Genomic DNA, 22,369 nt, shown 5'->3' with positions numbered 1-22,369 from the left:
TCATTTATAAATACTTTATATACATTTCATAAGAAAGTAGCTAGGTCCTTACAATATTAAAGAGCTCGTATGGAATTCAAAGAGAGTGCATGAGTTTAGAAGAATTATGTATATACGTTGCAAACTGATATTTTTGTTAACATACTTGATCATATAATACGCATACATGTCTTAGACTAGTTAACAGGTTGCAAAAGAAACAACAATGTAACCTAAGGTAAACTTACAAGTAGATGACTTCAACAAAAGAATTAACCACAAACTTGTACTGATGTACGTATTTTATCCGTGTCAATTACCTAACAACCAAGGTGTATGTATATACTAGTTAGTGGTTGATAGCAATATGTACTCTTAAAATATAAAGTGATAATATAAGGTTCAAATTTTCGTACTATGATATTGGATTTATAATTATTGGTAGATCAATGTAATTATGTAAGCATCTTTGATGAAAAGAAAATACTATCTATCTTTAGCCTCCATACATTAATGAAGCTTAAACTTAGGTCCGAGATTGTCTAAATGGGCAATAGGCATAATTATTAGAATCAATATTTCATAATGATGGGATAATACGAGATAATGATACCATGAAAAAACCACCGATCAAAAACGACAAGATATCACAGTTCAAACTGACTTTGACTTTATCTGACACTAAATAATCACGTTCTTCTTTGTAGAAAGGTGAGAGAGATCGAAGATAAAAAAGATTGGCTCTACAGAAACCCAAAAGGCAAAGTTTTATGAAGTCTCGGACAAAAACCATTTATTGCTTCTTTTGCTGCGATCGATTTTCGTAAAAAGCAACTGTGTTTTTACTTACTGTCCGAAAGTTCCAGATATTTTGGATCGATCATAAACTGTCTTCACGAATCTAAAAACTTTTTCAGTAATACTACAAGTTGCTTCTCGTGCATGGGACACAAAAATACATCTATTAGATAATCAAAAACACTTGTACAAGTTGTAGTGTGACCTAATATATAATCTCCCATAATACTCGATTTTTAAATTTCATATTTTATTTGTTTCTTTATAATTTGTATGCCACGTAAACGATTAACAAGCCAAACTCAACCTAATCTCTTTCAACAAAATTAGCGACAAGACAACATCAGCCATTAGAAATTATAATTACCAAATTATATGATTTTTTGAAGAAAAAATAAGCATACATTATATATATAGAAAGAAAAAAAAAAGTTACAGCCTTAAAGTGGCAGTGAGATAGCGCGTAAAAAAGGTAAACGGGTAAAGAGGAGATAAGATTGCTTGTCTACGGTAAGACTCACTATACTTATTATACACCCAGGGTGATCAAACGGTGGAAGATGGGAGTTTTTCAGGTTGATTCGTTTGATTCCACCGTAGACTTGGATCAGAACGTTGGTACGACACCGTACTGGGCGGCTGAAGCATAAACATGACTTAGGAAAACGTCGTCGTTTTCCGTCTCAGTTCTTTTCGCGAATCGGCCTTTGATCCTTGGCCGTGACTCTGCATAAGCTTTCCTCGAAGCGTAACGAATCGTCTTCTCGAATTTCCTGTTCTTTCTCTTCTCTCTGTACCTCAAAACCCTAGCTTCCCTATCCATAGAGTTCGTTTGATCACCACCAGTAGTCGCCGCCGTCGAGCTAGTGATCCCGCTCCGGTTAAACGGAATCGGGATCTCAGGAACACAGTTGTTGGTGTTTCCGTCAGGGACTACACCGTATTCGAGTGACGAAGTCGAAACCTGAGAAATAAACAGAACTTAAAAGTCAAAACTTTTATCGAGTTTAAACAAATTTAAAGATTTAAAGTTTGGATTTTTGAAGGATGGTGAGATTACACTATGGCTCAATGATTGAGTTGAGTAAGTGAAAGCAGAGAGCTTTGATCTGCAGAAATCTATATCGAAGCAATGATCATTGTTAGTTAACGGAAGCGGCTCTGTTTTGGTCTGAACAGGAACAAGACTATCTCCCCCGGACGGTTGATGATGATGACTCAACGAGTTCGGGAACTCGAAATCAATGAGACGGTCGAAATCGGAAAACATAAAGTCGGAACTTTTCATGTTCTCAGTTCCGATTTCGATCTTAGCCGGTTCGTTGAAGTCGTTAGGAAGCAGCCACGGACATAAACCGAGATCATCAGCCATGACCGGAACAGCGGTTAAGTCCACGGTGGCTGATGAGCCGAGGATACCAAAAGTGGAGGAAGCAGAGATTTTAGCGACGGCGGTTTCGGCTGAGTCGAAGAAAGACTCGACAGGGACACGCTCGTGACGGCTAGCGAGCGGGTTAGCTGAGTGGATATCGGAATCACAGGTGACGCAGAGAGCGGCGGCGTCGGCTTTGCAAGTGACGGCGGCGGGAGCTTGTTCACAGACTTCACAAACCCACACGCGCTCGTGGCGGGTGAAGGAGTGGATCCTTGTGTCGCATGTTATGCATAAGAAAGCAGAGTCAACACGGCAGAACACGGCGGCGGTAACTGACTTACAAGCGTCACAGGAACGCGCCGCCGCGCCCCACCCGCCGGAGATTGACTTGATGCTCTCTAAGCCGAATCCCATTAACTAACTCTTTGGTTGAATTCACAAAACTTTCTCTCTGTCTCTCTCTCTCTCTTTGAAGTTTGGTTTATTTGGGGAAAACTAAAGTGTGAGAATGTGTGAGAGTTGGGTATTTGATTTGCTTAAGATGATCTGTCATGCCCAGTCGGACAGAGAAGGCTCACTATGTTTATCGAATTATTATCTGCCACGTGGAGACATTACATCCACATAATAAAATCGAGTTACGGTATGGGTTTATTTATTTTAATTAATATTGATAATTTGTTATATTATTATTATTATTTCTTCCTTGGTGATGGAGATATATGTTTCGTATGAAATAAAATTAGGCTGACAAGAAACCAGCTAATAATATGTATAATTAATTAGGCTGAGAATCGTAATTTATGTATTTTTATGTCGGGGAATCTTTATTTTAAAAACATTTTTCATTGAGTTAACCCCAAAAATTTGTATGAAATTTATCTGTTTTCTTATACGGATTATTATCTTTATGTTAATATAGAAAAAATAATAACCTATATGTGTTCGACACAGAATTTCGTATTTGGACCGATACTAGCTTGTTTCAAAACAAGATTTCGAAATTTGTAACGATGACTCAAAACCTTCTCTCACCAAACTAATAAATATTAGGCTTTGCTTATAGTTCTTATCTTTTTTATAATTTTTGTGCATATAAATTGGAGGATACGAATACTATGAAATAAAATAAGCTAAGATTTTACCTCAAACCTTAAGTTGATCGGTGATTATCGTTTCAACAAGCAAACAGTACGTCAATCAATTCTAGATACATTTTATACAAAAGATAGTATTAATTATTCAAGTTATTAAAACTTAAGAAAAATAAATAAACTTAACCAGGTTTATACAAAGTTACATGTTACACATATGTTAATGATTTTGACAATTAACAATTTAAGTAATTTATCAGAAATAAACAAATATTTTATACGTAATTTACAGACTTGTAGCATTGGTTATCTTCACCTTAATTTTGATGAGCTCAATGTTGTACTCATATAAGTACTAATAGTTACTAATGACCATTACATTTTTTTGGTATATATTTTTCCCGAATGATAAATATATTCATATATGATCTCTATATTTTTTTGTCAGTAATAATATGTAATACTTTTTTTTGCTGTTTTCCCAGCCAATATGAATGAACACTTATCTTCTTAGAATTATATAATTCCGTAGTTGTAGACTTATTAGTTTTATCGTATTCTCTGAATTGGGGCCCTTTGACGTGAAGGATATTCACAGAGTTTTAAAATAATATTGGAGAAAAAAAGGACAGGGGATGGTCGGCATGATTAAGCAATCTTTATCTATATAGTTCGGCATGTAAGCAAATTTGATTTTTCTTTCTATTTTCAGAAACTTTGACTTCGAGAAATCCCACGCTTAAGATTTCATTTTACGGTTTTAGTAACGATAGACCATTCGGTAATATATTAATTAAGCAAGTCACATTATTTTCTTAGTGTGTTTTAGTTACGTTCAACCAAACGTGTTCGAGATTCAAGTCTCAAGACACATCTAAATTTCTAATGTATATTTTTCTTATCTCCCGAAAAGAATAGATACTGAAAATCTAAATAAATAATTTTCTTTTTTTTTTTGTTTGGTTTAAAAATAATAATGTCCTTTTACAATAATTTCCTTTTATATAATGTTTGATTTGTAGCTCTCTCTTGTTTGTTTAAAATTTAACTGGTAAACATATTCCAAAATTTATAGGATCTCTAAGGTCTGATTACAAAAGGGAGATGAAAGTAAACGCAACAGTTGATACTTTGAGAGAGTCAAAAAAGGGGTAAGTGATCATACGATCAAGATCCTTATCTATCTCCGAATTAACAAGGCTCCTCGATCTGGAGCTCCCGGACGAGAGAGATAGTATACTACGTACGCTTAAACGTAACATTTTTTTTTTTTTTGCTTAACATTGTATCTACAACAAATAAACATAATGTATATGTGAGAATTTTATCTATATTCAGCCAATGATATTTATATTTATAACATATCTTCCGTTCCGACATGAGATCCACGCAGAAAAAAGGTTTGCTGTTTTGGGCACTACATGCACTGTACATTACTCTGTTTGACCCCATCTCAAGATTTTTATAGACCAATCTTACTAGTGGAATAAATTGACTGTATTATTTTATCCACTTTCCATTATTTAATTATTAATCGGACCATAAAAATTTTAAAGTTAGATGACTACTAGCCCTAATCGAGTGTTAGTTATTACATGACTATATAATTACGCAGTAGTACGTGATTTAGAAAACCGAACCGCGTATTGGCATCAGAACCATTGATTCAAAACAACGTCACCTTGCGTGGCAGCTCATGCAGAAAACGTCATGCTTTGCGTCGAACATATATAATATATATAACTATACTCATTGATCAACGTTCTCTTACGTGCTTTTCACGTTCACTTCTACATATTGTCTGTTTCAATAAACCGTCGAGTTGATGTTTTACGACTATAAAATTCCGTAATCTTCTGATGTTTAAAGTAGTGTAGGCTGCAATGTTATACTAATAAATAGTTCTTGCCCAAACATATTCAATATTGTATGTAACGCCGTAACGGAGATTTACATAATGAACAAAATATGTATGCTTTAAGTGATAAACATAAGTTTAACACAGCAAAAGTGTTTCTTTGGATCGATCTAAACTTGTTATTTTTTTAATACATCAATTGATGAATTCATATATTCGAATAATGGTGCTGCATACGCTGTTTCTCTAGGATGATTAATTAGTATGCAAGTCTTAGACAGTTTATAAGTTTCAAGGTACAAGACAGTAGGATGGGCATGCCACGTGATATGAGAATGTGAACTGCCAAAATGGATTGACGATCGAACAACGTATATATATATAGAGAGGTCCTTTTCAATCTTTCTTTATTTTAAGCCCATTTTGCTATGAATGATTTGTTACTAGTTTCTAACTTTTGACTGTACGCAGCGTGGTCCGGCCGAAATAAATTTTATCCTTGATCGGTCCACAAGCTCAATTATTATAAAGAAAAGTAAAAGCGAGTTCTATAAAATCGTGGATTGATTATTCTATGATTAACTATAGCTGAAAACAACAACGTTCAAAGTTAAGAGTATCTTTAATTCCACTGTATTTTAGAGTAAAAAATTTATTTTAAAATAACATTTGTTCCATTTAACCAAATAATAATAATAATAATAACATTTGTTCCAATTCTACTATATATATATATATATATTTTTTATTCTAAAATAGAGTAAATTATAAAGTTATTTTTATATTTAGAATAATTTTATTCTTTACTCTATTTTTATAATATTTATATTTTAGAGTAAAAAATAAAATAATACATTAAAACAAAATAATGATGTGTTTTAAAATTTCATCTCCAAAAATATAAGTACTTATAAATTATCCATAAACAAATAAGGCAAATAATACAAAATTTTCAAAAGCATCCATGCATCGGTGTATAACAACATGGATCAATGATCATCATCTAATTATATTTTAAATTAACGGTAACAAAACTAGTTAATTTTCACTTCTATTGTTTAGTCACGACAGCCAGACACTGTACATTGAACATTGACCTAATCATTCACATCACGATTCAATTGCTAAACTTGCTATAATGAGATTGAGCGAAGCGAAGCAATAATTTTGTAAAATTCAATCTTTTTAAAAAGGCAATACTTTCGCTTAAAGGAAAGTGAATGATCTGATCTTGTGACAGTCTAGCAAATAATCCGATACGTGTAAGCATCTGCTGATTTTGAGTAACACGTGCGATACGTGGTAGGTCGTGGTATTAGTCTATTAGTATTAGTCATAAAAATGATAAATTGGTCCAGTAATGTATTCATTTTCAACTATTCTTTTTTCTTTTAACTCTTATTATATTCTGTCGACCTCCATGGCTCCATCATCGTATTGCCGTCAACGATAAAATATTGACAATATATAAATAGATAGATCATGGACCAAATGAAATGTGAGTTTTTAAAGTAGTAAACTCACATTTCTTTAGTCTATAGAATGGTTGATTTTAGGTTAACTATAGTATGGTTTTGACGTATACTCAGTGCTCAAAAATCATTCTGGACGATTCATTTTGTACTTTTGTAGTTCAAGGGTTTGTATTAATTAATGTTGTTTTGAGTCATTATAACAACACAAAGTAAATTAATATATAATGAGAGTAAAAGGAAAATTAGCCGAGAGCTTTGCTTTTGCCGTCAAAACGTATATAAATATTTTAGTCACATGACAAAAAAAAAAAAAAAAAAAGATTCATCAAGTTGTATTAGATGATGTGTTAGGTGAGAGTATGTGAACGCTGCTGAAAATGACAGAACGTAAATATCATCTTCATTGTTATTTAGGTGAAACCTATAAATAACATTCATTTCGTTTCTTAACAATCTATATTTCTTTTGTCCAAAAAAAATATATATATATATATATATATTTCCATAACATGTCGTATATATATATATATATACGAATTCTAACAACCATAATTGAATTATCATAATATTTTTCAGTTAAATTATAGAATGTAGTTTTATATAAAATACGTATTGTTTTCTAGAAAATGGAGATCGCTATGCAAATTCCACTACTATGATTGTATTTATACTACATGTCTACATGAGATGAAATGATATACAAACCACATATATATTTATTTTACGTTTTATAACGAGATTTTATTAGTTTTTGTCATTCAAAACATTTATCAGTTCATATCTTTTAAACCAACAAAAAGAAAACAATTTTATCAGTTGTATTTGTATTCACGTTTTTTGAGAAATTATTAATTTTTGATAATTAGGGTTTAAATATTTTAAAACTATGTTATTTATCGTTAATCCAGTTCATATGTATTATTTTTTTTTTTTGAAACAGAGTTCATATGTATTTCATTTCTACTTTTAACACCATTCAACTGTTATACGATTAAGCTAACGTATTAATCTAAAAACAGTTACATAAATGACAACATAGAAAAAGCTAATATCTGAATATATAAATGTTATCTATACAATAATTTATCATAATAATGTGAGATTTCACGAGACTTTCCACTTTCGTCCGCATTTAGACAAAAGAAAAAGACTTACTACTTTTTGCCGACCTTAATTTTTTCATATTTATATTCATAATTCGTCAATAACAAAGAAGGAAAATTTCTAGAAACATCGACGGATAGGTTCAGCATCATACATGTGACGACAAAAAGACTCGATTTTTGTATAATGTGTTTGTTATTGGACATCACGGTCGTCGCATATAAGAAATTAACAAAGTCGTCTATCATCGTAACTATGTCATAGCAATTACAGAATCAAGTAAGATGATACTCAACGTTTCCTTACTATTTTCCAACCTTTGTTACCTTAAACTTATCAAAGAGTTTTTGTGTATTCAAGTAGTATATTCATTCCCAAATATTTATATAAAAAGCAAAATGGAACTACTCAGGCTTTGTTTTTTGTCACGTAATCAAGTAAGGCCTAAACAAAGGTTTTTCTTATAGGTTTTTCTTATTCAATTTGTAATAAAGAGCGTGAAAACATAGATTACATCAACTGAAATAATAACTGACACTTCTCAAAGATGAGGAGAGAACTAAGAAGACGATCTTTTTTTTAATAAACATAGAAAGCTCTCTTAGTCTTCTTCTTCTGCTTCCTACATAGCTGATTGGAAGATCATCTCAGCGAGCTCCTGCAGTTTTTGTGTTTCAGAAGATATCATTATAAGTTTGTGTGTGTGTGTGTTTTAACGAAACAAAGCCAGTAATTATGTGTTGTTGTTGTAAGAAACTTGTACCTGTTTAGCAGAAGGAACCTTTGGTTCTCCAATCTCTTTAGCCTTCTTCTCAAGATACTCGAAATCAGCTTTTCCTTCTTCTATTTGCTTCCCAATCTCAGAGTCCCAACTTGCATATCTCTTGCGTACCAATTCGTTTAGACTTCCCTCCTTTACCAAACACACCAACCAAGTTAATCTATGATGCTACACTCTTTGATTCTTTAAGAAACTTATCTCTTACTAACCTCCAAGATTTTGGCTGCATTTCTCAATCCACGACCCATTGTATCCATTCCACTAATATGAGCAATGAACAAATCTTCAACATCTGTACTCTCTCTTCGCCTGTTTAATCAATCAAACATTTAAAACTCTGTTCTCGGGTTTAAATATGTTATGAAAAAGCAAAACTTTAGGAATCAAGAACCGCTCTTACAGTTTGGCGTCGAAGTTGAAGCCTCCTGGCGCAATGCCACCCTATTTTATTATGAGAAATCACATGAACAAATTAGTCTATTATGAGCTTCCATTCAAAAAATTACAATGGGATTCCCAAAAATAGCGCGTTTTGTATTACATACATTTCTGATTACACTCATCATAACCATGGTTGCTTCTCCAACATCTGTAAGAAACTGATCTGTATCCCATCCTGTTGAGACAAGGTGAAACATTTTTCAATCATCAGAATGCAGGTAAGAGATGATACTTATCAAGAGAGCTTAAATTAAAAAGTTACCAGTTTGAGCATCGCCAGTGTTTGCATCAATGTTCCCAAGTAAACCATTGAGTCTTGCAGTTTCAAGCTCATGATGACAGGTGTGACCAGAAAGCGTGGCATGGTTACACTCAATGTTGAGTTTGAACTCATCAATAAGACCGTATTTCCTTAGGAAATTGGCAGCTGTTGCAGCATCCCAGTCATACTGGTGCTTGGTGGGTTCTTGAGGCTTGGGCTCGATTAAAAGCGTACCTGATGAAAATTAAATTAATGTATATTGCAATAACTCACATACGACTGATGACAGAAGAAGAAGAAGAAGAAGACTTACCTTTGAATCCAATCTTCTTCTTGTAAGCAACAGCAGCTTCAAAGAACCTGGCTAGATGATCAAGCTCTCTTCCCATGTCAGTGTTCAAGAGTGTCTGATAACCTTCACGGCCACCCCAGAAAACGTAGTTTTCACCGCCCAAGTAATGTGTCACCTCCATTGCCTTCTTCACTTGAGCAGCAGCGTAAGCATATACTCCAACCTCAGAGCTGGTTGCTCCTCCGTGCATGTAACGAGGATGCAAGAAAAGCTGAGCTGTACCCCACAATGGACGGATCTTGCTTCCCTGCATTTGAAGAGAAAACTAAGATATTGAAGCAACAAGATAGAATTTCATATGAATTAAGAATTCCAATTGTGTAATGACATACATGAGCCTGGGACAGAGGTTATATTAACTACAAAAGCTATCTTCCTAAATCCAATCCGTTACAAGAAATGGAATACTAGCCAACTGAATTCACCTTTTGGAGTTCTTTTGCGAGTTCGATAACTTCATCCAGGTTTTTGTTAGATTCCTGCAGATACAAAAAGTATAAATAGGTTATAGGCGCTTTCTAAATGACTGAAACAAGTTAATAGGTCAACAAGAGCAACAGAAAGTAATCAAGTACCAAAAGAAAAAGCAAGCTGCAAAAGAATTACAAGGTCCAAGAAATTATATACAGTCTTTCACACAAAGCAATAAAGTCCACTGTAGTTTCATTTGCACAATGTAATGCATATATAGTACTAAGTGAACCAGAAGCTGGAATTACCTCAAGTGTATTGCCATCAGGTGCTATGTCTCTGTCATGGAAACACCACCAATCAACTCCAAGTTTCTTCAAGAACTCAAAGTTAGCTCTCACTGCATTAAACAAAAACCACAAAGTCACTCACAGTAGTAACTCCCAATTGAAGAGAAACGAGTAACAACATTAAAACCAATCTTGACTTACTTCTTCTCTTAGCCATAGACACAGAGTTAGTACCATCTTCCCAAGGCCAGTACTTTGTCGCCGCACCAAATGGATCACCTCCAGTCCCACGGAACGTATGCCAAAACGCAACACTGAATCTAAACCAATCCTGCTCAACAGTTCAAGAGAACATACAAACAAACATCAATAAAAAAAACATCTCTCCCATTTCCTCAAATCCATAAAAACACAAGCAAAATCAAACTGTTGTAAGAAAAAAAAAAACAAAAGTACCTTCATTTTCTTCCCAAGAATCTCTTCTTCAGCGTTATACCACCTGTAAGCAAGTGGATTCTTACTCGAAGGTCCCTGAAAAAAAATCATAAAGCAATCAAATTCATCTACACATGCAAACACATACCACTAAAATTTCCAAATCGAATCAATAGAACATAAACATTTTACAGCTTATGGAGTATTATTGTGTTACCTCATACTTAATATTGGGGATTTCAGGGAAGAAGTCTCCTTTCCAATCATCAGAATCACTACACTTGCCATCCAAATCCGCAGGACATGTTGGTGGATCAGCACACTTCACACACACAAACCAATCAAGATCAAAACTTTAGTCTCAGATTACATTTCAAAATGATCATAAAGAGAAAAACAAAGAAAAAAGGATCAAGCTTGTGATTATCAAGTCTTACCACTAGAAACGAGGCAGCGATTAAGCAGAGAAGGAGCATAAAAAACTCAACTTTCTTCATATTTTTTCACCAAACCTTGAAACGATGATAAAACCCACTTCTTATCGCGATCGCAAGTGAGAAGCTAAATACTAAAAACTCAGCTTTTAGAATTTGGATAAACGGATTAATTTTTAAGATTTAGTAAGTGATGATGATGATGATTAAGAATCAGTCAGATAATGACATGACGTAAGCACTCGTTTGTTTTTTTCTGCTGTTTTACAATTTTGCCCCTTACCATAAAATGAAATCGACGGTTGTGATATCATCGGGGAGTTAAAAGCTAAATAAAATCGTACGTTCAGTCTTTATCCGGAAACAACGTTATAGCGTATATCACGTTTCTGACTCAGCATTGATCCTATTCTATATTTAGGGGAAAATATTATAGATAAGTGTTACTCTTGTATTTGTCCAAAAAAAAAAAAAAAAAAAGTGTTACTCTTGTAATACTATTTTGTGTCCAAATTAAATCACGTTTTGCTGAGTTTTTCTTTTATCAGTTCCCACAAACAACTTTTCTTTTTCCAATATTGTTATCTACTGTACAAGTCTTTTTTTTTTATTCATTGGGAAAAAGGATCCAAAGAATGATCTCACCCGTGAAATGAGTATCTATATAATACGTCTCACTGTGTCCGTGAAGCAACCGAGCACATTAAATGAATATTGAAATCTGACTAAGAAAATAAATATATATTTACGTTTAATTGCATTAGTGGGTTGGAAATTAACAAAAGGCTTCTTATATTGGGCCGTCTGGGCTCGTAAGCCTTTTTCCCTCAGAAGTTGCTCTTTGTTTTTTTTTTTTTTTTCATATGTTCCCTCATATAGTGCTCTGCTGACGACAAAAAAAAAAAAATAGTGCTCTGCGAGTCTCTGTATTTTTCTTTGCCATCTTTTTAGTTGCTTTTCAGAAAGTGTGTAAAGTATCCTATTTATTTGATTCATACAATCAAATAGTTAGAGAAGATATAGGAGGGTTTAGTTTCTTGAATCGTCTTTGCTTAATTATAGCTGATTCACATTTTACACAAGACCATCATTAATAATGTCAACGCAGGTTGTTTACTCTCGTCATCAAGATTCAAGAATGGTGTACAACTTTAAATCCAAACTTATCTAATGTTATGTGTTGATGTTATGGATTTCAACTTTCCGGGCAAGATATGCACAAACAAACAATGCTATTGTCAGATCATCCGTGGACTACTACGAGAACTCTACCAGATTAACTACTTTTTCGCATAAGAAAGTGATCATAACAGAATTCAACAGATGCATCAAACTGCATAACCAACCCTGTTGTAGTAAGAACTAAGAAGTCAACCTTACAAAAATAAAATGAAGGGTTTAGACAAATAAAAATCAGTATATTCATTTAGACAATGATTAATTTGAGTCTCAATTTGCTCATAAAAGCTTACCTAATTCTAATTCTGATGATCACTCTCGTTTCCCTTGGATCTTTCTGCTTCCTTCTCCTTCTTCTTTCGAGCTTCCAAGTCGCTAAAAGCCTTCCCAATGGCTGCAGCCTCAGCAGGGAGAATTGTAATAGGCTCAGCATCGTCTTCTTTCAACCCGCTTAACGTCCTCTCAATGACTGCAGCTTCACCAGCCATAATAGCCTTCTTTTCCTCGTACAACAACTCGCTCAACATCTTAGCCATCACTCTAGCCTCAAGAGCAAGAATGGGCTCATAGTATACAGGGTTATCATTCTTACATGCCTTGAACATGAGCCTGGCCTCCTTACATTTACTAGTCTCGTCTTCATCATTCTTCTTTGCTTCATCCCAACATCTCTCCAATTCAATGAATGCATCCTTGCACTCACCTCCCTTTATGTACTTGCACAATCCACACTCTTCATCTTCTCCTTCCTCTGTCACATTCAAATCTTCAATTAGGGTTTTTGATCCTTCCACATCCTTCTGAATCTGATCTTCACTTAGGTCTTTTGATCCCTCCCTAGCTCCTTGGTCTTCTTCGATTAGGGCTTTAGTTTGCTCCCCATCTCTCTGATATGTCGAAGGGTCCTCCTCTGTTTTAGCTTCCGCCACAGAATTCACACTCCCCATAGATGAACGATTTTGGTTTCTCCTCTTAGAAAAAATTCCAATCAATATATACAAAATCCCCAAAAATTGATATCCTGTTTTCCCAAATTTTAATAGTATCCATATTTATTTTTCCATTTTAAGGTTTTTTATTTTCCTTGTTGAGGAGGCAATGTTGACCTCTCTTTTGGTAGATTACATAGTGGGCATTACGAGGCCGGTATATTGGGCCTTTGAAATCTGTGTGATTTTTTAACTTTCTATGAAACCCAATGAGTAATATTTTATTTTCATAAATATGTTAAAATATTTAGATAAAAAGAAAAATAAATATCTCCAAGCTGAGAGAGAACATTAGAAAAACAAAATATCTTGGAGAGTTGTACTTTTTCGACTTTCAATGATCTTTTTTGAAATGCAAAAAGCCAAAGTGAAATATCCCACTTGGCACTTGTGAACAAATATCTTCACAAAAAATGGAAAAAAATGTAAAAAACCGACAAAGGCTTTCCTAACGAAAAACCTGATATGTTTGATTTCGAAATAATGGTTTTGCTTTAAACGTTACGGATTAAAACACTTTTGGTGACAGAAAATAAAAAAAAAATGTAAAACACTAAAAGAAAAAGATAATATCTCAACATTATTAATAGGAGAAAATAAAATAAAAGGATAATTGTCAAAAAAAAAACAATAGATATCTTCCAGCCAATTAATTGAGTAACAATTATCCTAAATTTTTTTTATTTCTTTCGTTTTCTAAATTTAAAGGTGGAAAAAGAAGAAAACAATAATGCCAACAGGCAACAGCAGCCAACCCCAATCCACGTAAGCTACCAACTTGAGAAATGTTTCCACACAAAAATCGTTGTTTATATATAAAATCAGTTGTTGAGAAGATTACGTAGGACACATTCTAACGCCACGAGACTCACGAGCTACGAGTCACTCACACACACGAGCCAATCTGTCAAATAACAACACACCAATCTTTCTTTACTAATAATATCTTCTTTTGATTACTTCAAACCAGTCAGTATCATCTAAAAGTCAATTTCTTGATCCCACACAAGACAAGAGAATCAATACTCTTATTTTAGTTGAGTTCCCCTATCATTACATTTAACTCGTCCCTTCAAACTTTCGTAAACCATCTTCCTTCTTTCTTCTCTCTCTCTCTCTCAGTTGTGTTGTGTCTGAGAGATGGGTTTGTTTGGGACTAAGAAGATCGGTAAGTATGAAATTGGTAGAACAATCGGGGAAGGGAATTTTGCGAAAGTGAAACTTGGTTACGACACGACCAATGGTACTTACGTTGCTGTCAAGATCATCGACAAGGCTCTCGTTATTCAAAAGGGTCTCGAGTCTCAAGTCAAGAGGGAGATTCGCACGATGAAGCTTCTTAACCATCCCAACATCGTACAGATACACGAGGTTTTGTGTCTCTCTCTGTCTCCTCAAACCTCAAATGATTCAACTTTTTCTCCTTTTCTTATACTTGTTATATAGATTCTGAGTAAAATTTTGAAACTTCACAGGTGATTGGGACCAAGACAAAGATCTGTATTGTTATGGAATACGTTGCAGGTGGTCAGCTTTCAGACAGACTTGATAGACGAAAGATGAAAGAATCAGATGCCAGGAAGCTTTTCCAACAGTTGATTGACGCTGTTGATTATTGTCATAACAGAGGAGTTTATCACAGAGATCTTAAGGTCAGAGAACAAACTCTCTCTTTCTCTCTGTTTTTCCTCGTTTTTCTAATTGATTTTGTGGCTAATTTGATTTGGTTTTTGCTTTTTGCAGCCACAAAACTTGTTATTAGATTCAAAGGGTAATCTCAAAGTTTCTGACTTTGGATTAAGTGCAGTTCCTAAAGTAACACTTTCTAATTCTAATCATATATCTATAATAAGTTTCTGTTTACTAATCCAATGATTTGGGTTTGAAACAATCAAATTCTAATCAAGAATTATGGTTTGTGTACTTATTCACAGTCAGGGGATATGCTCTCTACAGCTTGTGGCTCTCCATGTTATATAGCACCAGAGGTAACATTACCAATAATTACTTCTCATAATGTTTCAAAATCTCTGCAGAAGCTGATTTTGTTAATGAATTAAACAGCTGATAATGAACAAAGGCTACTCAGGAGCAGCAGTGGATGTATGGTCTTGTGGAGTGATTCTATTTGAATTGCTTGCTGGTTATCCACCGTTCGATGATCATACGCTTCCGATTTTGTATAAGAAGATACTCAGAGCAGACTACACGTTCCCACCTGAGTTCACTGGAGAGCAGAAGAGACTAATCTTTAACATTCTTGACCCAAATCCTCTAAGCGTATGTAATAAGAAAGAATCTGCATATTACATAGACATTCTTCATTGTCAATCTTTGAATCCAAAACTGAGTAAAAACATTTGGATGCAGCGTATAACATTAGCTGAGATAATCATTCACGATTCTTGGTTCAAGATTGGTTATACACCAGCTTATTATCAAGTCTCAGACTCAATCAAGGCAAGTTTGATTCCACTAGATGTCTGAAAACGTTAATAGCTTTTGAGTCAAAGTTGTAACTTATTTGAAATGGATCGTGCAGGATAATGTAGCGGAGATAAATGCAGCGACCGCATCTTCAAATTTCATAAATGCTTTTCAGATAATAGCAATGTCTAGTGATCTAGATTTGTCAGGTCTCTTTGAAGAAAATGTAAGAGACTTGAAACTATTTTTACTTAAATCTTCAAACTCACCTAACAAACAAAGAGAGTTAAAGATTGAAGAGATTCTTGATTGTTATGTCTTCAGGATGATAAGAGATATAAAACAAGAATTGGGTCCAAGAACACAGCACAAGAAACAATCAAGAAGATAGAAGCTGCGGCAACTGATGTCAGTTTATCAGTTGAAAGAATAAAGCACTATAAGGTAAAGAACTGTAATTTAGTTGTTGCAGATTCTTCTACAGATCATTCCTTAAGACTAGTTAAAGATCTTACAAATGCATCTGTCTTTTGTTGTTGTTGTTTAATTACCAGGTTAAGATTCAGCCAAAAGAGATAAGATCAAGATCTTCTTATGACTTATTATCAGCAGAGGTGATCGAAGTGACTCCAAGCCATTGTGTTATAGAAATATCAAAATCTGCAGGCGAGTTAAGACTCTACATGGAGGTAAGCTGAAAAAAATAGTTACTAAACCCATCTAAGAAATATATTTGAAAAGACTCATCTGATGATATGAGATTGGCTTTTGTAACATGACAGTTTTGCCAGAGCTTATCAAGCTTGCTTACAGCGGAAGTAAGCTAAGAGAGAGCCACAGATTCTCAAAGTAAAGTGATGAACAGAGGAAGCAAATAAAGCATATCTTTGCAGATTTGAGTTATAGTGAAAAGAATACAATAAGGAGATGAGATCGAAAGAATAATGCATGTCTTGGTGATCCCAAAGGGCTCTTTAAATCAGGGTGTAAAATGATGGATTGTTTCCTAAGCAAATTGTTAAATTACAAACTTGATTACAAAATAGATATAAAGCAGAACAAGTTTTTTCTTTTCAATTGATGGGTAGATTGACAGACATGTGTGAGTGCTCGTTCGTTGACTTATGTGAAACACACAACACACATTTTTACTTCATATGACAAATCTCAAACATCACACGCATAGCTAGTAAGAAACAGAGACACATGCATAGAGTGAGAGATCAGAGATCATGTAATATGAAGCACACAGACATGGAGACGCAATCTTATTGACAAGATAGAGAAACACTTCGGGCTTTTCCGTTTAAACATTGCCGCCGTAGTAGGCGGCCGCTCACACTCCGCCGGTGGCTCCTTTTTTTTTTTCTAAGCTTCTGACACCTTTTTTTAGTCTCTCTATTTATAGAGGTTTTGCACCAATCATATAATATTTTTGTGAGTTGTCTTATATATGTGAATTTCAAATATATATTGGCATGTGGATATGAATGCCCATAAAGCTCGAATAAGGAAAAAAAACAATGAACGTAGAGAGCTTGTTTTTTTGCTAGATGTTTTTACACTGATAATGTAAGTGTTTTTAATGTCTTCATGGGTCACACTTCAAATTTCGAAAATTGATGTAACTCCAACAACACATCAACGAAGTCATATTCATATGTTAAGACATAGTGACCCCATATATGATGAATCTTTTAGAACACAAAAGAAATTAGTAAAGCTTGGTCACACACAAACACAAAACAACTGTGAACCAAATACCAAAACGCAACTTGACTCCCACTCACCAAAATGCAACGTACGACAAGAACAATTTTTTTGTTACCAAAAAAAAAAACATAACGATGATCCATACAAATTAGATATCTGTCGAAAAGTTCAATTTACGAAGATATTGGAAAGTGGAAATATTAAGAAATTAATTGAAATCAAGTAGAAAGACAACCCCTTTTTTTTTAAGAGTGTTTGATGTCCTTTTTAGTAAGGCTTCTCTCCAACGTAGTTACCCGGTGGGTCGTAGTTACAAGTGATGAAAACTCCTGCACCATTCTCACACACCACACGCGCGCACCCAAGCCTTTTGGTGTCACGCCACACCATCTGAGTGTAGTGACCACACATTCCACTTCCGTCACACGAGTTTGTGTTGTGGTCGTAGGACCTTCCTTCAACGACCCATGACTGCACCGCAAAACCTGGTGTCCAGTCCGAGCCACTTCCCCAAAACAGGTTCTCACCGTATGGTCCCGTGGAGTGGGACAATGAGCAGTCATAACGCCTTTGGTTCGCCCACCATGTCGCGTAGCTCGCTAACTTGCCGTCCCAGACCAATGGAGACAACCCTGATAGAGAATGAGATTCATTTCACCAAATCAATAGCTATATATAGAATTAAAAAGAAATGGTAGTGGAATTGATCCATCGACTAATAAGGTACCTAGTCTGGACCGAATAGCGTTATGTGGGTCAAGAAACAATCTAGCGATTGAGCCAACGGGTAGCCTTGGGGTAGTAGGTGGCCGATAAACAGGCTTGGGGCTCGGGAGTGGGAGCCGTGGCGTAGGGACATAAGGGGTAGGTGTAACTGGTGGCCTTGGACGGTAATAGTCTGCATGGACCTCTTGGAAACCGACCAAGAGAAGGGAAATTGTGAAGACAATGACTAGGGTCGTCGATGAAGCGGTCGCCATCTTTGCGGTGTGGACTATGAAAGATGGCTTTGTGGGTGGTGAAGAGAAATGACTTTGGTGAGTGGTTTATTTATAAGTTATGAATTTTGATGAATTGATTAATGAATTTGGACCTTTAAGGGATGTCAACTACAATGTGGCTTCCATGTTCGATTATGGTTACCACTCTTTTATGTCTCTCTTTAGTTAAACGGTTTTATGGTTAATTAATATGTCAATTAGGATTTTTATATAATTTTTTGTCTTATACATCATGTATATTAATTTCTTGGTTAACTCTTTTATTTTTGCACCTTATTTTTTGTTTTTTCAGCTTATTTGTATAGTTGATTAAGTGATTATCTCACATGCATGCATATAAGAAGTTTTCTATTTTATTTGTATTTTTAATACAAAAGACATATTAAAGAAGTTGTTGTGATGAAATTAAATTAAAATCTTAAGAGTGATATGAAAATCAGAAAATGTATCTATCAATTGGCGTTGAATGATACTTCAATTGGTTTCTTAATATCAAGTGTCACAAGGACAAGGCCAGTGATCGTCCATGATTTAATTTATTGGGGATAGAATTGATCAAATTATATTAGTTTTACATGGATCTAAATCAGAAATTATCGGATAACAGATACGAGATTACTGAATACTATTAAAATCTAGCCGACCTATAAATGTTCCCTTAATTAACATTTTATGTAATGGCTGTTGTCTTTTATTATTTTGGTCAATCTAACAAAACTATTTTACTTTCTAGTTGAGGGAATTTTTTAGTTTACTTCGCTTGCTTGCTTGTCTTTGTCATGCCACGTCACTTTCAATGAGTCGCGTCTTTTGATGGGCCTTTAGAAATAAAAAAACGTTCAAGCCCATTTTCCTCGAGTCCATTAAAAGGCGATTAAGCATCCCACACTTTTGAAAATTTTTAAACCCATGTAGACTGTTTCGTAGTAGAAAACTAGAAATATCTTAGACCATCCCCATTGGGGGTATCTTAGGAGGCTAAGATACCCCCAATAAGGATGCCCTTATGAAACAAAAGCAAGTAGAATTAACGATTTACATTATTATCCACAACTCGTTACATTTTTAAAGATATTATGAAAAACTCATGAACATGCTATATAAGCTTTTATGACTGTAAGTAATAATACAATATATAATCAATAATGCATCCCTATATATAGTTTTACACATATATGCATGATATAGATTATTACACACTGTGGTAGCTCATCTGCGCGTAATCTTGGAGCATGACCATTCCTTCAGTCGTCTGATCAAGAACAGAAGCTGATCCCCAAGAACTCGACGACGTCGTTTTCCTCTCTAGCTCCACTTCCTCTGACCACCAACTCGAACCGTTCGTTAGCTCGAACTCGTTCCCAACTTGAAACAGTTCTTTAGAACCACCTCTGTTCATAAGCTCCATGTTATGGTTATCTAATCGAAGGTCCTGCGAAAACCCGAAATTAGGTTGAAAGTCGTGAGCAGGGTTTAGGGATTGCTCTACGTTCTCCGAATAGAGAGGAGAGACTCCATTGTTCATCTCAGATAGCTTGATATCGCTGTTCTCATGATGATCAACGTTAAGTCCTATGGGGTGGAAGCTTTCTTGGGATGCAAGCTTAGAGTTTTGATTAGGAGTAGTTGTGGTACTCTGCAACAATGGATGAAGCTTGGGCCACAAGATAGGGTTGTTGTAGAAACTAGAGAAAGGGTTCTGTAGATTCTGAAGCTGCATGTGAAGCTGGAGCCTCTCGAGTGCTGAATTGCTCAGATTCTGAGGACTCTTGTTGTTGTTGTTGGTGACATTGTTTTCAGTGGAATCGGACATGGAGTCTTGACGATTCATTTGTTTCTGTCTTCCAAGAAGTTTCTTCTTCAGTTTTGTGTTCCAATAATTCTTGATATCGTTGTCAGTCCTTCCAGGAAGCTGAGCTGCAATTATGGACCACCTGCATATATCACATGAATGTTAAGATTATAGGAAAGTTTATTAGAAAGCCCTTATATCAGAAATCACACGTTTCATAGGTATAAATGTATAAAGGTTCTTACAAAGACACCAAAACAAGAAGAAAGAGACAATATAAACCCTAAATTCTATGAGAGATACCATGGTTTGAAGAAAGATGGGCTTGCATGTGTTTCAGCACAAGATTCATAGACAAAAGGTAAAAAGACAAGAATCTCAATTTTGAATTTCTATAGGAATAATTACCTCTAAAATACAAGAATAATAATTTCTATGTGTTAATTTACTTATTTAGTAGAGATCAAGAGAGATAGATCACTTACCGGCTTCCAATGCTAATGTATAGACTCAAGATGATACTATCTTCTTCCTCAGAAAAACCACCATGTTTGATGTTTGGTCTTAAGTAATTAAGCCATCTCAGTCTGCAACTCTTACCACATCTCTTCAAACCTATATAATTTATACAAATCTCAAAATCAGAACAAAACTTTATCTAATCAATCTAAACCCAAAAAATGAAGAGAGAGGTTAACATGTATCTTTTAATACACTATGTGGAATTAGTTTATGGCCTTACGGGATTATAATTAAAACAAAAGTAGAACTGTTACTTACCAATCTTCTGAGGCAGTGCGATCCAGTTGCCTCCAGTGCCATATTTGTCGATGTAATCCTTGAGCTTCACATCTTCCTCCGGCGACCATGGCCCTTTCTTCACGTTTGCCTTGTCACAGCATGGAGCTCTTCCCATTTTCTTACAAATCTGTTGTCTTTTCTTGATCTTGTCGTTGGTGTTCTTCTTCGAAGTGTTGATATGATTGATGTGATGATGAAATGATCTAATGCTTAGAAGGGATGGTTTATAAAGACGAGAAGAAAGAGGATATTAGTTGATGATTATTATAACGGAAAAATGTATAATTATTATATAAACTTTATGAAGTCCTCTCCGCGTTTTAATGTCTTCCTCATAATTCAACTTCAACCCTAATTGTATATTTTTCTAACTAGGGTTTTTGCTTTTTCTGCATTTTGGATTAGTTTTCTAAACTTTTTAAATATATTATACTATTCATTTTGAAAAGGTAAAAAGCTGTCTTAGTTTTAATAATCATTAACGTAAAGAAACACTTGCGTGAAAAAATCGCCCAATCGCATTATCACTTTATATATTCTATTTAACTAATAGGTCAAATTAAAGGGCAGGAAACAAACCATCATCTCGATTTGTCGTGACTTGGGTTGAAATGTTCTCTCTACAGCCAATCAAATGTCATTGGTTATTTTAATTTCTGATGTACTTCTTGAATTTGGATCATTTGCTGAAATTTATAAAACATTTGTCTGGATAAGTGAATTTCTATTGAAACAAGCAAAAAGGTATATACAATATTCTGACTTTCTTAACTTTCAGACTTTCTTAAATATATGATAGAAATTTTGGGTAAAAAACCAAGATGAATTTATAATGGCCAAAGGAAACTTCAACTATATATAATATATATAACATTGTGTTAACAAAATTACTTCAACTAATATCGACTTTAGTATTGTAGGTTCCATATAATTTTAGTATAATTTCCATATTTCAATCCAAACATATAGTCGAGACTCGAGAACCATAAAAGAACAGCTTTGTTCAGAGTTCAGACATTAAGTCCAAAACTATAGAAAGTGCATGCAGTTAGTTAGAACTTAGAATTAAGAAGAAGCTTCTAAGAAATTAATCGATGATATATATGAAAAAGCGTGTGCTGTAAGGATAAACGTCGATATCGAGAAGACCACAGATAAACAGTTATCTATGACTCATTGTAAAATAAGTTTGACTTCATCTCAAAGTAAGCATCAATTTCCAAGTCTAGGCTGTTTAAAAAAAAAAAAAAAATTTGTATCTCATTGTTGTTCTAGAAACTCTTGGTTCTTTGACTTATAGTAGTTTCTTTTACATAAAAAATATACACATATAGATATTTGATATCATATAGTCTACGCGCAGTGGTTGCATTTTCAA

General features: G+C 34.5%; 6 protein-coding genes across 6 annotated transcripts; 1 reads left to right on the top strand and 5 right to left on the bottom strand.

Annotated features, from left to right (window-relative positions):
- Positions 1-1,116: 1,116 nt before the first annotated feature.
- LOC17876671 (zinc finger protein CONSTANS-LIKE 5) lies at positions 1,117-2,679 on the bottom strand. The gene is made up of 2 exons (XM_006280627.2): positions 1,838-2,679; positions 1,117-1,741 (listed from the first exon to the last, which is right to left on the bottom strand). Exons 1-2 carry the CDS (start codon positions 2,564-2,566, stop codon positions 1,385-1,387), a joined length of 1,086 nt encoding a protein of 361 aa, XP_006280689.1. The 5' UTR covers positions 2,567-2,679; the 3' UTR covers positions 1,117-1,384.
- A 5,401-nt stretch (positions 2,680-8,080) lies between these two features.
- Positions 8,081-11,245, bottom strand: LOC17875547 (xylose isomerase). The gene is made up of 13 exons (XM_006280334.2): positions 11,093-11,245; positions 10,873-10,977; positions 10,677-10,751; positions 10,422-10,551; positions 10,239-10,330; positions 9,945-9,998; positions 9,481-9,766; positions 9,168-9,401; positions 9,010-9,080; positions 8,865-8,905; positions 8,674-8,773; positions 8,447-8,596; positions 8,081-8,341 (listed from the first exon to the last, which is right to left on the bottom strand). The coding sequence occupies exons 1-13, from the start codon at positions 11,150-11,152 to the stop codon at positions 8,306-8,308; spliced, it is 1,434 nt and encodes a 477-aa protein (XP_006280396.1). The 5' UTR covers positions 11,153-11,245; the 3' UTR covers positions 8,081-8,305.
- Positions 11,246-12,404: 1,159 nt separating this feature from the next.
- LOC17876736 lies at positions 12,405-13,265 on the bottom strand. The gene has a single exon (XM_006281027.2). It carries the CDS (start codon positions 13,213-13,215, stop codon positions 12,568-12,570), a length of 648 nt encoding a protein of 215 aa, XP_006281089.1. The 5' UTR covers positions 13,216-13,265; the 3' UTR covers positions 12,405-12,567.
- Positions 13,266-14,296: 1,031 nt separating this feature from the next.
- On the top strand, positions 14,297-16,761 carry LOC17876205 (CBL-interacting serine/threonine-protein kinase 21). The gene is made up of 10 exons (XM_006280484.2): positions 14,297-14,628; positions 14,733-14,909; positions 15,001-15,072; positions 15,192-15,245; positions 15,322-15,537; positions 15,628-15,717; positions 15,800-15,910; positions 16,009-16,128; positions 16,239-16,373; positions 16,467-16,761. Exons 1-10 carry the CDS (start codon positions 14,398-14,400, stop codon positions 16,509-16,511), a joined length of 1,251 nt encoding a protein of 416 aa, XP_006280546.1. The 5' UTR covers positions 14,297-14,397; the 3' UTR covers positions 16,512-16,761.
- A 548-nt stretch (positions 16,762-17,309) lies between these two features.
- On the bottom strand, positions 17,310-18,402 carry LOC17875579 (pathogenesis-related protein 1). Its single transcript, XM_006281874.2, has 2 exons — positions 18,125-18,402; positions 17,310-18,029 (listed from the first exon to the last, which is right to left on the bottom strand). Exons 1-2 carry the CDS (start codon positions 18,375-18,377, stop codon positions 17,665-17,667), a joined length of 618 nt encoding a protein of 205 aa, XP_006281936.1. The 5' UTR covers positions 18,378-18,402; the 3' UTR covers positions 17,310-17,664.
- Positions 18,403-19,442: 1,040 nt separating this feature from the next.
- Positions 19,443-21,169, bottom strand: LOC17874744 (transcription factor MYB36). Its single transcript, XM_006280716.2, has 3 exons — positions 20,971-21,169; positions 20,676-20,805; positions 19,443-20,332 (listed from the first exon to the last, which is right to left on the bottom strand). The coding sequence occupies exons 1-3, from the start codon at positions 21,104-21,106 to the stop codon at positions 19,591-19,593; spliced, it is 1,008 nt and encodes a 335-aa protein (XP_006280778.1). The 5' UTR covers positions 21,107-21,169; the 3' UTR covers positions 19,443-19,590.
- Between the last annotated feature and the right edge of the window lie 1,200 nt (positions 21,170-22,369).

Source organism: Capsella rubella, unplaced genomic scaffold, assembly GCF_000375325.1.
Source record: "Capsella rubella cultivar Monte Gargano unplaced genomic scaffold, Caprub1_0 scaffold_8, whole genome shotgun sequence".
NCBI lineage: Eukaryota > Viridiplantae > Streptophyta > Magnoliopsida > Brassicales > Brassicaceae > Capsella > Capsella rubella.
Note: the sequence above shows the minus strand (reverse complement) of the source record. Positions and strands in the feature narration are given on the sequence as shown.